General features: G+C 37.8%; 1 protein-coding gene across 1 annotated transcript in view; it reads left to right on the top strand.

Moving 5' to 3' along the window:
• Positions 1-518: 518 nt before the first annotated feature.
• Positions 519-14,728, top strand: part of LOC139742442 (A disintegrin and metalloproteinase with thrombospondin motifs 7-like) — a 177,026-nt gene continuing 162,816 nt past the window's right edge. Inside the window, exons 1-3 of the mRNA XM_071652981.1 lie at positions 519-1,017; positions 7,852-8,198; positions 14,547-14,715. Of these exons, the coding sequence (XP_071509082.1) occupies positions 858-1,017; positions 7,852-8,198; positions 14,547-14,715 (676 nt within the window). The 5' untranslated portion in view covers positions 519-857. The remainder of the gene's footprint in view (positions 1,018-7,851; positions 8,199-14,546; positions 14,716-14,728) is intronic.

Here is a 14,728-nt window from a genome sequence, read left to right as displayed (position 1 = left end):
TTGTTTTGTTTTCCGGCTGCACTCTCAGCTGTAATTTTTTTTTCGGGGGGTCTATTTTTGCTTCGTTACTTCAGTCGTTCCCCTTCTTCTTTCCCTCCATATACTGCCTGAGGGGGTAGAAAATAAGATGTAGGAATAGCTGTGTGTTACAATCTGTCCATTTATCGAGAATTAATGCAGAGGGATAGAGATACACGTGTAATACATTCGTCTGGACAGGTTCATGGTAGATACTGTGACACAAAGACACCTACGGGCTAATTGCGAGATACCCATGATGGAGACCGTCCAAGAAACGTGGCCCTTTTCCAATTCCATTTCACGAGTCTTCTCTTCCCCATTATGCCTTCTGTCTACCCTCTGTCAAACACACACAAACACACGCACGCACACACACACACATAAACACACACCAACGCATAACACATGCACGCCCGCTCTCTCTCTCTCTCTCTCTCTCTTTCCCTCTGTCATGCACACACACACTCACACACACATACATAGTGCATACACTTCAAATTCCTCCACCATTTCGAAAATCGCGTCATTGGTAGTGCTTTCTGGATCTTGAGTGCGTTGAGAGCGATATAAATAATGAAGTTGACACCTGTGACCCACACTGGAAGTCCGGAGGCTAGAAGGGGGACAACTAGTGATGGGACTTGATATCAAGTGATATACAAAATAGGGGAGGCACGAATCACTACGACCGATGATGATATGTCGATCTTGATACGTTGTAAGTAACATTTCGTCGTTCGCTCGGCAAAGGTTGTTCAATGCATAGAGTTCGTGCGCTTTTCCCCGCGCAGAAGCTATCTTGGATCGGGAGTCTAGTTAGCGTCATTTTATGAAGCATGGGTTCGTTTTGGCTTAGTTCGCACGGACCAAGATGCCGAAAGGCAGAGAGCACCGACTGTCATCTATATATTACAGCGATACCTGCAATGTTATTTCTTTTTCTTCTCCTGATTGTTGCCGATATTACCGATGGATCGACGGTATGTAAACAGAAGGGTAAGTCAAGTCATCTTTGTTTCTGCACTCACAAGTCAAAATTACACTGACTCGACCAGGGATAATCTACTATAGGTGTGTGACTTCTGTGGCGAGCGCAACATTAAAGGACAAGTCCACCTTCATATACATAAGGATTGAGAGAATGCAGCAAATATTAGTAGAACACATCAGTGAAAGTTCGAGGAAAATTGGACAATCCATTCAAAAGTTACGAATATTTCAAGTATCTGCGCAGTCACTGCTGGAAGAGAAGACTACTACAGTGTATGATGTCACATGCGTACAACTATATAAGGAAAGTAAAAAGAGAATTTCACAAAAACTTTACTTTTTGAATAAAGTGCACATTTCTTCGACTTGCTACTGACGTGTGTTAAGGGTAATATTATTCCCCCCTGCCTTCTGAAAGAGAGAAGTCGAGTGTTCTTTTGTTATGCAAGAAAAATGGAAAATATGTTGAATTTTCTTTATTCTTTCTTTATATCGTTGTACTCATGTGACATCACAAGCTGTAGTAGTCTTTTCATCCAGCCGTTACTGAGCAGAAACTTTAAAAATTCATAACTTTTGAACGCGCGGATTGTCCGATTTTGCTCAAACTCTCACTGATGTGTTGTTCTACTAATATTGCTGCATTCACTCAACCCACATGTCTATGAAGGTGAACTTGTCCTTTAAGGAAACGTTTGTACCCCAAAATTCTTTACGGGTGACAGCGTATAGCAAAAATACTGTCCCGTCATGCAGAAATCAGTGTCATCCATCCTCATTTTCTTCCTTAGTGACAGATTATTGGAGGAGAGAGATTATTTGGCAGAAAGCCTTCTTTAAAAAGTAAACAGTGACAGTGATAATATCGAGATATCCGCACCTGTGTGATACATAATTAGAGTTTGACGCAGGACGGGTAAATGTTTTGTACTTGTGTGGCAATGTTTTCACAGAAAATTGTACCTGTGCCAATCAATTTTTAAAGCAGTAGCTAGGGGTTGCGTCACTAATGCAATACATTTCTCCCGAACAGCCTGTGTTACAGTCAGTTACACGTCACGTGCACCTCTAGCTTGTTTATTTGTTCCTCTTTGCTAGCTTGACCCAAATGCGAATGCTGCCAAGCAAAGCCCAACTATGCCCTTGTTAGGTAAATACTTTGCGTGAAACTGTATGAAATATAGTTTCTCTATTCATCATGCAATTCCCTTACATTGTTCACCCACGTTAACAGGTTAAGGTATATGGTGGCTAGATTGTAAGTGATCCAAACCATACAAACGTGTCTGAGTCCCAGGTACATGTATGTACACTTGGAAACTAGGATCAAATGGCAAAATTGGCAAAATGGAAAAAATTGGCAAAATGGAACACTTAACACTAGTTTTGGCAGCAGTCGACGAAATGACTATTCGACGATGATGTACAAAACCTGTGAACTTGTACCAATGGTTGAGTAATCAGTGTGACATATTTTAATGTCATCTGATAGTGCTTCTTCAGACATCCAAGATATTTTGGTCTTTGTTCAATATGGTTTGCAAACTACACAAGGAATGCTAGGGGATCCCGCATTGAGCACACAAATTGCCAATTCGTGGAAACCCCACGAATCACCATGACTGTAACACTGGCGACAGCGTCATGGCATTTAAGGATTTACAGTAAGTATTCACTTGGATAATGGACTAGCAGCTTCCAACCAAAAGCCCAGAGACAGAAAAAGCATCTAGGTTGAAAATCAGAGCACATCAATTAAATCACTGAAAAGCCCCTAGTAGCCATTACAGCCATTCCATTGTGACTCGCGTGACATTTATACAAAATTCTAACTTGTTAAGGTTGAGTACTTGAAAAATTTATTTCGCAGACCTATTTATTTTACCTATTCAATCAAGGTATCGACCCTTCACATTGGTTCACGGAAATTTTAGATGTGAAGTCATTCTAGTTAGAGATACTTCACTTTTTTTTTTTTGTGACTCGCGCTGACGCGACACTATTGAAGATTTCTGACCTTACTGTACTTCACTAGATTTTCGTAAGAAAATGCTTGTCCTATGTACACAAAATTTTCTGGATTCAATTTTGAGACACTAGGCAATAAGAAGTCAGAAATTCATCATCCCTTGACTTTCATCTCAACTCAGTTGACATATAAAAATGTGACTCGCTTGACACATGAGCGTGACTCGCGTGACAAGTGCCATTCAGGTTGAGCCTACTACAATGATTTTATCGATTAAAATGAGCCAAATGTTTAACCTAACATGTTATATATGGTTAATTTCATTACATATATCTTTAAAACAAAGAAATCATCTAACTCAATTCTCTGATGGGATCATGGGAGCTCAAAGCACATTTAATACATAAACATCCAGCAAAAATTCACTTGATCCTCTTTTTTTCCCTCGGCAAATCAAGAGTTCTGGGAAATCATTCTTTTTCAATGAATTTTATTTATCTTATATATGCTATAATTGTATCAACAAGTCTTCTATTCAAAATGAATCAAATTCAAACTTTCTTCAGGTTAACTTGCATATTTGTTAAATGGATTTATATGAATCCATTTAAGCTCTTTTCGAAACTTTTAAGTTACTTTGATGCACAAAAAATCCTCACTTCTTCTTATAATAAATAATGCTCACACATACTGATATTCTTTTTCTTTCTTATCTTCCATTACCGAGTCTGTTGTGAAGAATGATCACCATGTTTTGCTTATTTTTATAGTAAACTACATGATGTATAGCCTACTAGATAATTCAATTTTCTTTGCCAAAGTGTCTTTTCTGTAGTTTCAGAAAGTTTGTCTCTGCTTTGTGGAGACAGTTTTCATGCCTACTTTATTGGGGCCATTTTATTTTATTTTTTTAAAGACTCAATCTCTTCATTCATGAACTTTAACTTTCAAGTCTCCTATTGTTGACAAGATATGGCTGCTGTACTTTGCATTAGATGTCTGATTCAGGCTGCCAGAGCTCTTTTATCCAGCCAGTAGAATATATTTCCCCTTTTTTCTAGGTACTTAAGGTAAACCTCGCTTCTGACCACTTGGGAGGCTTATGCCATAGATGCTGCGGGGATGCTTTCTGCTGAAGGCAACTGCCGCCATCAGCCAATTGACTTTTGGGCCTACACTTGCAGGCCCAATGGTATCCTCATTTCCACCATCATTATCACCATTATCGGATAGATCACCACTGCTTCTCTGAGAAGTGAACCTTTTTGCGACAAGATATACACTCTTTGAAGGTGATATATTGAAGTGATGATTAAGTTATGTGGTGCAGCTATACTCCAAAGATGACAGGCAGGTACAAACCCTCAGAACAATCTTCAACTTCCTCTGTTTGTGATGAAAGTTGTAAGAACAGTTAAAAAACACAGCAAGACAAAATTTCTCAGCAATGGAGTTAGAGCACAAGTTTTGATTTTTCACATAACTGAAGCTCTGCCGCTTCAGGCTGGCTGCAATGTCTGTATCAACTGGATCTTTCTCATGACTTGTAGTGCTGAAGTTCCACACTACATGTACATTGTAGGTCAATGCTCTGTTTCTCCATCAGCACAGGTAATGACACTGATAACAAATCTATTTTGAAATGGCTTGCAGGACCATATAACCATATTGTGACCAATTCACTTCACTGCTGACCATTGACAGAAGCTCATCCACAAAAACTACAGTGTACAACATAATACTATTTCGTCGTGGTCTAAGTAGACCTCATCATTGATGATGACATGTGATAATTTTCTCCTGGGGCCACATTATTGATGTATAGCGAGCTATTTGCACCTGATTCCAAATGGCAGATTCGACTTCATCTTTACTAGAGCATGAATGATTCTCAGTGAAGTTAATTTGAAGGACAGCAAAATCTGAGGGAAGATTTGAAGCCATTTTCTTGTCATCTTCATACAATGTAACTTTGCTGATTGTTGCCACTTTATGGAGCAATGTTTCAAGAACTTCACAGAAGAGGAGCTGACATACAGTACAAGTAGTTGTAAATTTCAGTTCCTGATGCATTATACCTTTTTTGTTGACGAGGCGGCCACCCACCTCCTACCATTTTTTCTATTGACCAACCAAACGGAAGTTGACAATCCAGTCACACTTTGTAGCTATACATTACTTATTATAGCACTACTTATTTACCAATGAACATGAAACATTTACCTTTATTGGGAAAATTAAACATTTTACATGATTTAGTTTCAAGGCAGAATTTATTTAAAACAAATCAATTAATCTGGTCTTTATTTTTTTCAAACTTTTAAACTGTGACTCGCGTGACAACCCTAAGGAATCCTTGCGTGACTCGCGTGACACAATTGTTCTGGTGTTTTTCACAATGAAGGGGTTTACAAATGGAAACCTTATTTTCTGATATGATTGAGGACTCTAAGATCCTCATTATTTATCAGATACAATTCATACAGTCTACTACTTTTTAAGCAATCTAAAATATAGACATATTTTTGTGACTCACGTGACACATTTCGAGGGTGTTTTCAATCGAAAATATTGTCAAGCTCATTACATATAAATGAAAAAAGCAACTTGATGTGGTAAAATGGGTATAAAATAAGTGAAAAAATATGAATCTATAGATAACAGAACATGCCTTAAATAGTGAAATAAAAAAAAAAGTACCAAAGAGGCATCATTTTGTAGTAAATGTGATCTTTGTTCTGGGAGGTGTAACTCGGCTGTTAGAAAGTGAAAAGCCATGAAAAATTAGATTTACACCCTTTGAACATATACCTATCCAAATATGAATACTCTTGCTTAATTGTTTGAACTTGAAATTCTAAGGTCCTGGTGTGTAGTTACATGGAATGGCTAATTATCTTATGGGCCTTTCGGGCATATAAATGGTCACCCTTTCCTATCCTCTATCCATTGAAACGTCGCTGCTGAATAGCTATTTACAGAGGAACGGAATTCCATATTTTTTTGGCTTGTTTTATTCAGATAAAAGGATGTGAAACCCTGGCTGAACCGGTTCAGTTTATACACATAGACGGGACATAGCCTGACAATTATGAACTTAGAACACTTGAAAGTGATGAGTATACGTAATGATACTTTTCATAAAAATGAAAAGTGGAATCCCCTCCTCGACAGTTTTTCTTGAAATACTCCTACTACTGTCTACAGTGACATCATGTTGCAGCCTTCTTATCCAGCGGCATATTGTTGTGACCGAAAATTTAATTTTTCGATTTTCCAACTGATTGACCGATATCCTCAAATTTCACGGATGCGTTCTTATAATTTCACCAAGTACACAAGACTTTAGTTTTTGTACTGAAAAAAAAAAACACACCAAAAACTGTTGATGTACAGACCTGACAAGTTTCCGGAGGAATTTTTCTGCTCTCCTGCTATTGATATGATTGAAGAATATATCTATCTATCTATCTATCTATCTATCTATCTATCTATCTATCTTTATCTTTACAACACAAACTCACACACACACACACACACACACACACACACATATATATATATATATATATATATATATATATGTATATATATATATATTGATAGGTAAGAATTAAAGCATCTCGAACCTCCAACTCACCCTGGATGTACAGCACTCACTTATTCAAATTTCACAAATGTAGAAAACTCTTCATTAAAAAGATGCGTGTCAAAGAGAATGCGTGATAAGAAAATAAAAAGACATTAGAAAATGAATTATTCCGTAAATCTATCGTTATATCTTGTAAGTTAGTGAGCAAGTAAGTAAGTGAGTAAGTAGTACTCAAATCATGTTTGAGCAGACAATTCAAACGGTTGAAATGATTTTGATTAGAAACACAAATAATAATACCTGTTATATATACAGATAATAATGACCAACAGAGTAATAGCCAGGATTGATACAGGGAACAAGACCTTTGTTTTCCTTTCGACACTTTGAGACAATTATTTATGTGTAAATTGTTTGTCTTCCATCGACTCCTTGAAACCTACATAATTGTATTGTTAAGGACCTAAAACTGTAACATAGCGTATCTTTAAGTCAAAACAAATGACGAATAGCGAATCAGGTAAATTTCATGTTGAAGGGATGGTGCAGTTTTGGTTCGGATGGGGCTTAAGGTTTCCAACTTTTTAATGATTTTTTTAAATAGATAATGGAAAATCCCGTTTGAAATATGAAAGAGCATATAATGCTGTGAGGAATTCAAAGTTTATTGATTGGAATTGGTCTTGAAATGGCTGAGACATCCAAAACAAGGCGACCCTAATAAAAGGTGAGATCCAACTTTTATTAGGGTCGCTTTGTTTTACTTTGCTTTGGGATATCTCAGCTCAAAACGGATTTTCATCAAATAAACATTGGATTCCTCTTAGAATTGTATGAGTTTAACATTCTATAAAGTTGTTTCTAAGTATCTCGCAAAGAGTTAAATGCTGAATTCTGACCTCAACCGATACTATCTGTCCCTTTAAGTGTCGCCATACTTCTTTTAGTATGAGGTTACTTATTTGATTCTCTGGCCACCAATGATAAGCTTGGACAAACATTAAAAGCTCAATGGGATAGTTGAATGTTAACCTCTCCGATTGCAGTCTATAGTGCATTTAGTTATGCAACATGATATTTTACGGAAATTGACTAATCTTTTCTAACAGCTGAACTTCTGACTAATGCAAGCCTTTGTTGAGACGAGTTATTGCTGTAACGTCACAATTGATTACTGAGAACAGTGGGCAGAGGCCCGACAGGAAAAGGTTGACAAATAATAACCGAAGCATTGCCTCTTTTTTTTTTCTCCTGACATTCGCTGTAACATGCATACAAGAAACCAGCACGTCTTACTGCGGGATTGTTCACCCCCGTATTGTGGTCGAAAACGCGCTTCAGCATCAAAGAGCTACAGACAATGCAGAACGTACTCCGACGTCCAAATCGGCATGGCCGGCCAGCCTCCAGTTTGCGTTTGATACTGAAGAGGACGCTTTTCATTTGAGTCTAACTCTAAACGAGAAGTTGGTACCGTCCAGCTTCGTAATCGAGCGACGGAAGTCGTCAAATGTTAGTCTATCTGACGTTCGAAAGGCCCATCCTGATCATGGTCGATGTTCGTACCATGGTTATGCCCTTGGTCGCTCGAAGTCGCACGTTGCTGTCAACGTTTGCAAAGGATTGGTAAGAAATGCCATCAAGGGAACTATACTTCTTTATTACTAATGAAAAAACAAAAACACAGTGCTTAGCCTAATACCTTTATATTTGAAGCACTAAGGCTTGAATCTCGGAGCTTAAATATTTGAAGATTCAGTTTTTTCTAGGCTACAGAGTCAGACAATTCTGAATCCTGAACAACGTGCTTGTTCCCTGTATATTCATATGTCGGCATAGGTTAGCAAATCTCCCTCTCCCTCTCTGATATATATACAAGTATATATGTATATACATATATATATAGGCCTATATATATATATATATATATATATATATATATATATAATTGAGACAAAGAAGACGGTACATGTCGCACGATACCGGCTGTTGGTAGAAGCTTTCGACCTGAGGTCTTCGTCAGCTTTATCGTCTACTTTAAACAATATGCAATAGAAATTTTGAGCATAACAAACCCTATAGAGTAATGAACATAATACATTGTACATTGAGTATAATTTCAGCATGAGTTAACGACTTCAGAACATACTTGGCAACAAATTTAGCATTAATTTTGCAGGATTTTAGCAATTACAATACATTCTACAATATATTACTGTAAGTAGGTGCCTACATAGTTGTGCAAATGATTATCTTATATACATCAATAATTGCAGAATGCCATGGAAAGTATTATACTTTTTCCAAATGTCACATTGAGTGAAAATTAAAATACCTAAACAAAGGCGTCAATAAGAAAACTGTTTTCACACAAACATTTTTTCCCCTAATTTTATAGAAATAGAAGAGGGACATGGTAGGTCTATAGACCAATTATTTCACAGAGATAGGTGACCATTTCTCTTTTCAACAGTGGGGAAAAAGGTTAATATTTTATATTTGTCAGACAACACTTTAACGAAACATACAATATGCATTATAATTACCTATCCTACACCAGCAGTCATATTGCTGCTTGCCATTGCAACCGTATTTTATTGACAACCATGTCCGTCAGATTTTACCCGTTTTTATAAGGATAACCACCTTTAACTGTGCCCGTCCTAGTAAATTGTTGCTTGTCCATTCACACTGTAGTAGATTGCAATGCTACTTTAACAATCGGATTGAAGAACAAAATACTACTCGAAATATAAACAGACTGAAAAAAGACTTATTCGGTTCAATTCAATTCAATTTTTATTTCATTTTTCGTTTCTTTTTTTATCTAACATCAAAATAATCCTGACCTTATATTCCCGTGTCGATGTAGTCGACGTCCCCCCCCCCCCCGTGGCGTAACTACGAGGGGGGGGGGGGGGGATAAGGGGGGGGGGGGTGGATTCAGCGGGATTCAGCGTGATTCCTGGTTGGCATTCTCTATATAAGCAGGATGTGCGCAGTGTAGGGCCTACGCAGAACATCCGAACGGCAAAAAGAGTCGCTGCAATGTTGCGCAATGTGATGTAGAATGCACACCTTTGTACCTTACGCTTCGTTATATCAAAGCTAGATAATTTTGAAGTGCTGCTTCACATACTAGTCTATATTAAAATGCCTTGCATTGCCAATAATAAAACTTGACCATTTCCTAACTTTTCCATGTACAAAAAAAAAACACACACAAACGGAATACTCCAAAGTGCAGATTTTGGACATCCTCTCCCCCGCTTGGTCACTTCGACGCCCCCTTGCTGGTCATACCTCCCCTAATCATGAACATAAACCGACACCCTTGACTACCAATGACGGATCCAGGGGCGCCCCCCCCTCTTAATTTCCCAAGCGAAAAAATATAGCTACAAACGGCAGTTTTGGGACTGTAATAAAATGTCAAAATTTTCAAGCTCGCTCGCTCCGCTCGCTCACATTTAATCGCTATGCCATTCTCCTGGGGCCCGTTTCATAAAACTTGTCAGTCATAGATGTGACAAGCTACTGAAATCCTTGCATCTGATTGGCTGAGAGCAAATTTGTCATAGAAATGTGGCAGTTGTCGCTGATGACAAGATTTATGAAACGGGCCCCTGATGTTGCTGCCAGTAATTGCCAGCAGTTGCGCCCGGTGCCCCCCTTAATTTCCAAAGCGAAAAAATATAGCTACAAACGGCAGTTTTTGGACTGTAAAATGTCAAAATTTTCAAGCTCGCTCGCATTTAATTGGCTATGCCACTCTCCTGATGTTACTGCCAGTAATTGCCAGCGGTTGCGCCCGGTGTCCCCCCCCCCTTCCCTTAATTTCCAAAGCGAAAAAAATATAGCTACAAATGGCAGTTTTTGGACTGTAAAATGTCAAAATTTTCAAGCTCGCTCGCTTCGCTCGCTCGCATTAATCGTTATGCCATTCTCTTGATGTTGCTGCCAGTAATTGCCAGCAGTTGCGCCGGGTGCGCCCCCGTTGATTTCCAAAGCGAAAAAATATAGCTACAAGCGGAAGTTTGGGGACTGTAAAATATCTATTTTTTTTCAAGCTCGCTCGCATTTAATCATTATGCCATTCTCCTGATGTTGCTGCCAGTAATTGCCAGCAGTTGCGCCCGGTGCGCCCCCTTTATTTCCAAAGCGAAAAAATATAGCTACAAACGGCAGTTTTGGGACTGTAAAATGTCAAATTTTTCAAGCTCGCTCGCATTTAATCGTTATGCCATTCTCCTGATGTTGCTGCCAGTAATTGCCAGCAGTTGCGCCCGATGCGCCCCCCTTAATTTCCAAAGCGAAAAAATATAGGTACAATCGGCAGATTTGGGACTGTAAAATGTCAAAATTTTCAAGCTCGCTCGCATTTAATTGTTATGCTATTCTCCTGATGTTGCTGCCAGTAATTTGTCGTTTCACACCGTCATTCCATAATCCATAAGTTGCTCAATGACTGCGCTGTGGAGTGTACCTGCTATCACATTCCGTTATGTATTGTAGTCCCCATTAAGTTTGCAGACTGACATCGCACGCACACACGCGCACATACACACACACATACACACGCACGCACAAGCATACACACCCTCAAAATTACTTTTCCACAAGGTGCCCCCCCCAATATCTTGACTCACGGTACGCCACTGTCCCCCCTCCCTTCCCCAAACACACAGGAGAAGTTGTCCTTCTCATTTAAGGAATAGACTATGTAATATGATAATGGGTATATATTACATACAGACATATCATACAATGAGAAATGATAAACAGAAATAAACATATCATAACTAAACTCAATAATGTATTTACCAGCTAGGCAGACGCGATCATCTGATATATTGGGAGGGAAGGTGTGTGTGGGATGGTGCATGTCTGGCTGGCAGGAGTAGGGTCCGATGGTATAAAGAGATGGGTTCAGTTTTCATGTAAGTGTGTCAGTGGGGATTGTTTAAAAGTACAATATAATGGACATTCTCAAGTTCAAGTTCAAGTTCATATTTATTCGTTTTTTCCACAATATACAAACATAAATCTCACTTTCTTAAGTGACAAAAACAATGCATACAATTGTACAGAGAAAACAACAATAATAGGAAAAAAAACTAACAGTAGCGATACATTGCAATAGTTGCTAAGATAACGATAGTGAAATACATTGTAGTTTTCAATATATTCTCGTGGTCATTCTCGTGGTCATTGCCAGTCTTTAACTCCTGCTGATGGTTCACAATCATTCATAATGGCAAGCATGGAACCAGGGTCCAGTAAAAGAGTAGATGGTGTGTTGCCACTTGTCCCTAGGCACATACTGTAACACAAAAATGATTATACAGTATACACATTATGATATGTAACAGAATTGACTATTACTGGCAAAATTTTTATGCACTCACTGCGTGACATAACAGAACTGTGTCGCACAGTGAATTATACTGTTTTTCCCATACCCACCTCTTTCTATCTCTCTATATATATTCATATGCCTCATGTATTTACTATATATTTATTATATATTCACTTTATTATATATTCACTTACAGTAATATATTGTGGAATGTTTTGTAATTGCTGAATATGTTGTCAAGTATGTTCTGAAGTCGTTAACTCAAGCTGAATTTATAATCAGTGTATTATGTTCAATTCTCTATATGGTGTGTTATGCTCAAAATTTCTACTCCATTTTGCATACACGGACAATAAAGCTGGCAAAGACCTGAGGTCGAAAGCTTCTACCAACAGCCGGCATCGTGCGATATCTATTGTCTAAAAAGATCAGCCTCATCACACACTCTATATATATATATATATATATATATATATATATATATATATATACACTCAGCAAAAAAAGAAAAGAAAGTAAACACTTTTTCCAGTTCATATTTTTCATAAAAAGATTTTTAATAAAAATCATTGTGTCATATACCATATTAAAGATTATTTAATTGGCTATCAACCTGGTAGGTTTTTACAAAGAGGAATTTTACGCATGAGTGAACACAGTCGTTTTTGTCCTCCAAGGCACAAAAGTAAAAATTGCCGAACTTGCCATATAGTACGTATATTGAAATTGATATGCAAATGCCCTCCAAGATAACAATGATAACAAAAGACCAATTTAACTCAATGAGAGACATGAATGAAAAAGCAGAAAGAAGTATTTGTTCCCTTGTTTCTCTTTATATTCTCAAACAAAAATATAGTGGGGAAACTGAAGAGGGAACATGAAAATTTGTTGTCAAGTCAAAGTTTAAATGACATAGGGAGTAAGCCGCAGAGGTGATAAAATGGACAGCATTTCTTTATTTCCTTTATCAATTAAGGAATTCAAGAAATCATGAGACAACTTCAAGAACCAAATATTATTATAAATTTTCTTAGTTTGGAATAACATTTCGAATTTCTACCGTCTTTGTTACCATTCTTCTCTTATGTCTTTTGAATAAGGATTTGACAGACGATTCTTCAGTTTCCTCCATTATTTTTTGTCTTTCTTTATCTTTGGAGGGTTACAGACACATTAGAGAGCATAAGTTGATTTTTGCAAATTGATTTGCATTTCTTAATGTGTTGAATTTGTCTTCTGTTTCATTATTGCATGGAAGAGTACATAATTATGGTTGAATAACAACTTGTCCATTTTTGCAATTTTTACTTTTGTGACTTGGAAGAGGAAAATGAATGTGTTCACTCATGCGTAAAGCTTCCCTTTTCATTGACCTACTAGGTTGATAGCCAATTAAATTACCTTTAACATGGTATATAAAACATCGATATCAGCCAAATAATCTATGAGAAAGATTTTTTTTTGCTAAGTTATATATATATATATGTATATGTCGCCTATATACAGTCAGACCTGTATATAGCGGCCACCAAAGGGAAACAACAAAAGTGGCTACTATAGACAGGTCGATGACACTTTTGAATTTCAACACTTGCATTGTATAATAGTGTAAAATACAGCATGTTATTCTTATAAAAAATAACAGCTAATTAAGTTTGCATGCGCAGCTATATGGGGATATCTTTTGTACAATTTACTTCATTTTCTTGTATTCTATATCTTTACTTGCATTTTGTTTCATCTTACTATTTACTTCATGATGTAATTCCTCCTTTCTTATTCTTCTCTATTACAAGACGCTTAGCGCTTCAGAAATTTTAATAATAAGCGCCTTATAAACGATATTTATTATCATTTTTATCATTTTATCTATTTATTTATCTGCCTATTTCTGTTCTTTTGATCTCTAAAATACGTGTGATATTTTGGGCATGAGTAACTGCACTGGTTCGTACCGGTATGCATGAAAAGGGTTTACGAGTGAGTTCGAGGGGAATGATAATGTGCGAAGCTGACGCTAAGAACAAACAATACCCAGACAAGTACCCGTTTGTCCTTATTCAAAGGGATTTCAATCACCAATTAGTCGGCATTTTGGTAAAATTCTAAGATGTCATAAGGAGCTGTCTTTGCCTTTGTAGCATCTATTCAGAGCGGCATTACTGAAGCCTACATCTAGTCAAGTTAGTAGTAAAACGGTTTTTCACGTTTTATGTCAATCACGTCTGTGTGACTGTGACTACGTTAGGACTCGGTAGAATTCACACAGGGAAAGCAAAAGCCAACGTATTCATGGCTGATTTAACGGTTCAGCTACATTTTTATGGTGGCTACACGCAGGTGGATATTCACCGCGGGATACAAAATGAGTGGCCGCTGGCCGCGTTAATAGGCAGGCGATTGCAATATAAAGCGTGTATAATACAGCAATTTCGTGCGGGGAATTTTTCAGTGGCCGCTCTAAGCAGCTGGCCGCAGTTATAGACAGGGGGCAGCTAAGGCAGGATCGACTGTATGCAAGCGCTTGTGTGTATGCATGCGTGTATATATGTGTAAAGAAACAACACGGTTCTTATGCATTGTTCAAAACTTTATTACACGTTACTTTGCAGTTTGGCCTTATCTCCATTGATGGAGAGGATTATTTCATCGAACCAGTTAATGCTTCGAAGCGAGCCTACTCTGAATCCATACCTCACATTTTTTACAAGCCTCGCTTGCCACCGAAGAGGCGAGGGGAAAGATCCACCGAGGAATCACACACGTTCTGTGCAACGAAAGGTAAGTAATCTCT

This window comes from Diadema antillarum, unplaced genomic scaffold, assembly GCF_040938485.1.
Source record: "Diadema antillarum isolate AM-2024a unplaced genomic scaffold, OU_Dant_1.0 seq00000999_RagTag, whole genome shotgun sequence".
Taxonomy (NCBI): domain Eukaryota; kingdom Metazoa; phylum Echinodermata; class Echinoidea; order Diadematoida; family Diadematidae; genus Diadema; species Diadema antillarum.
Note: the sequence above shows the minus strand (reverse complement) of the source record. Positions and strands in the feature narration are given on the sequence as shown.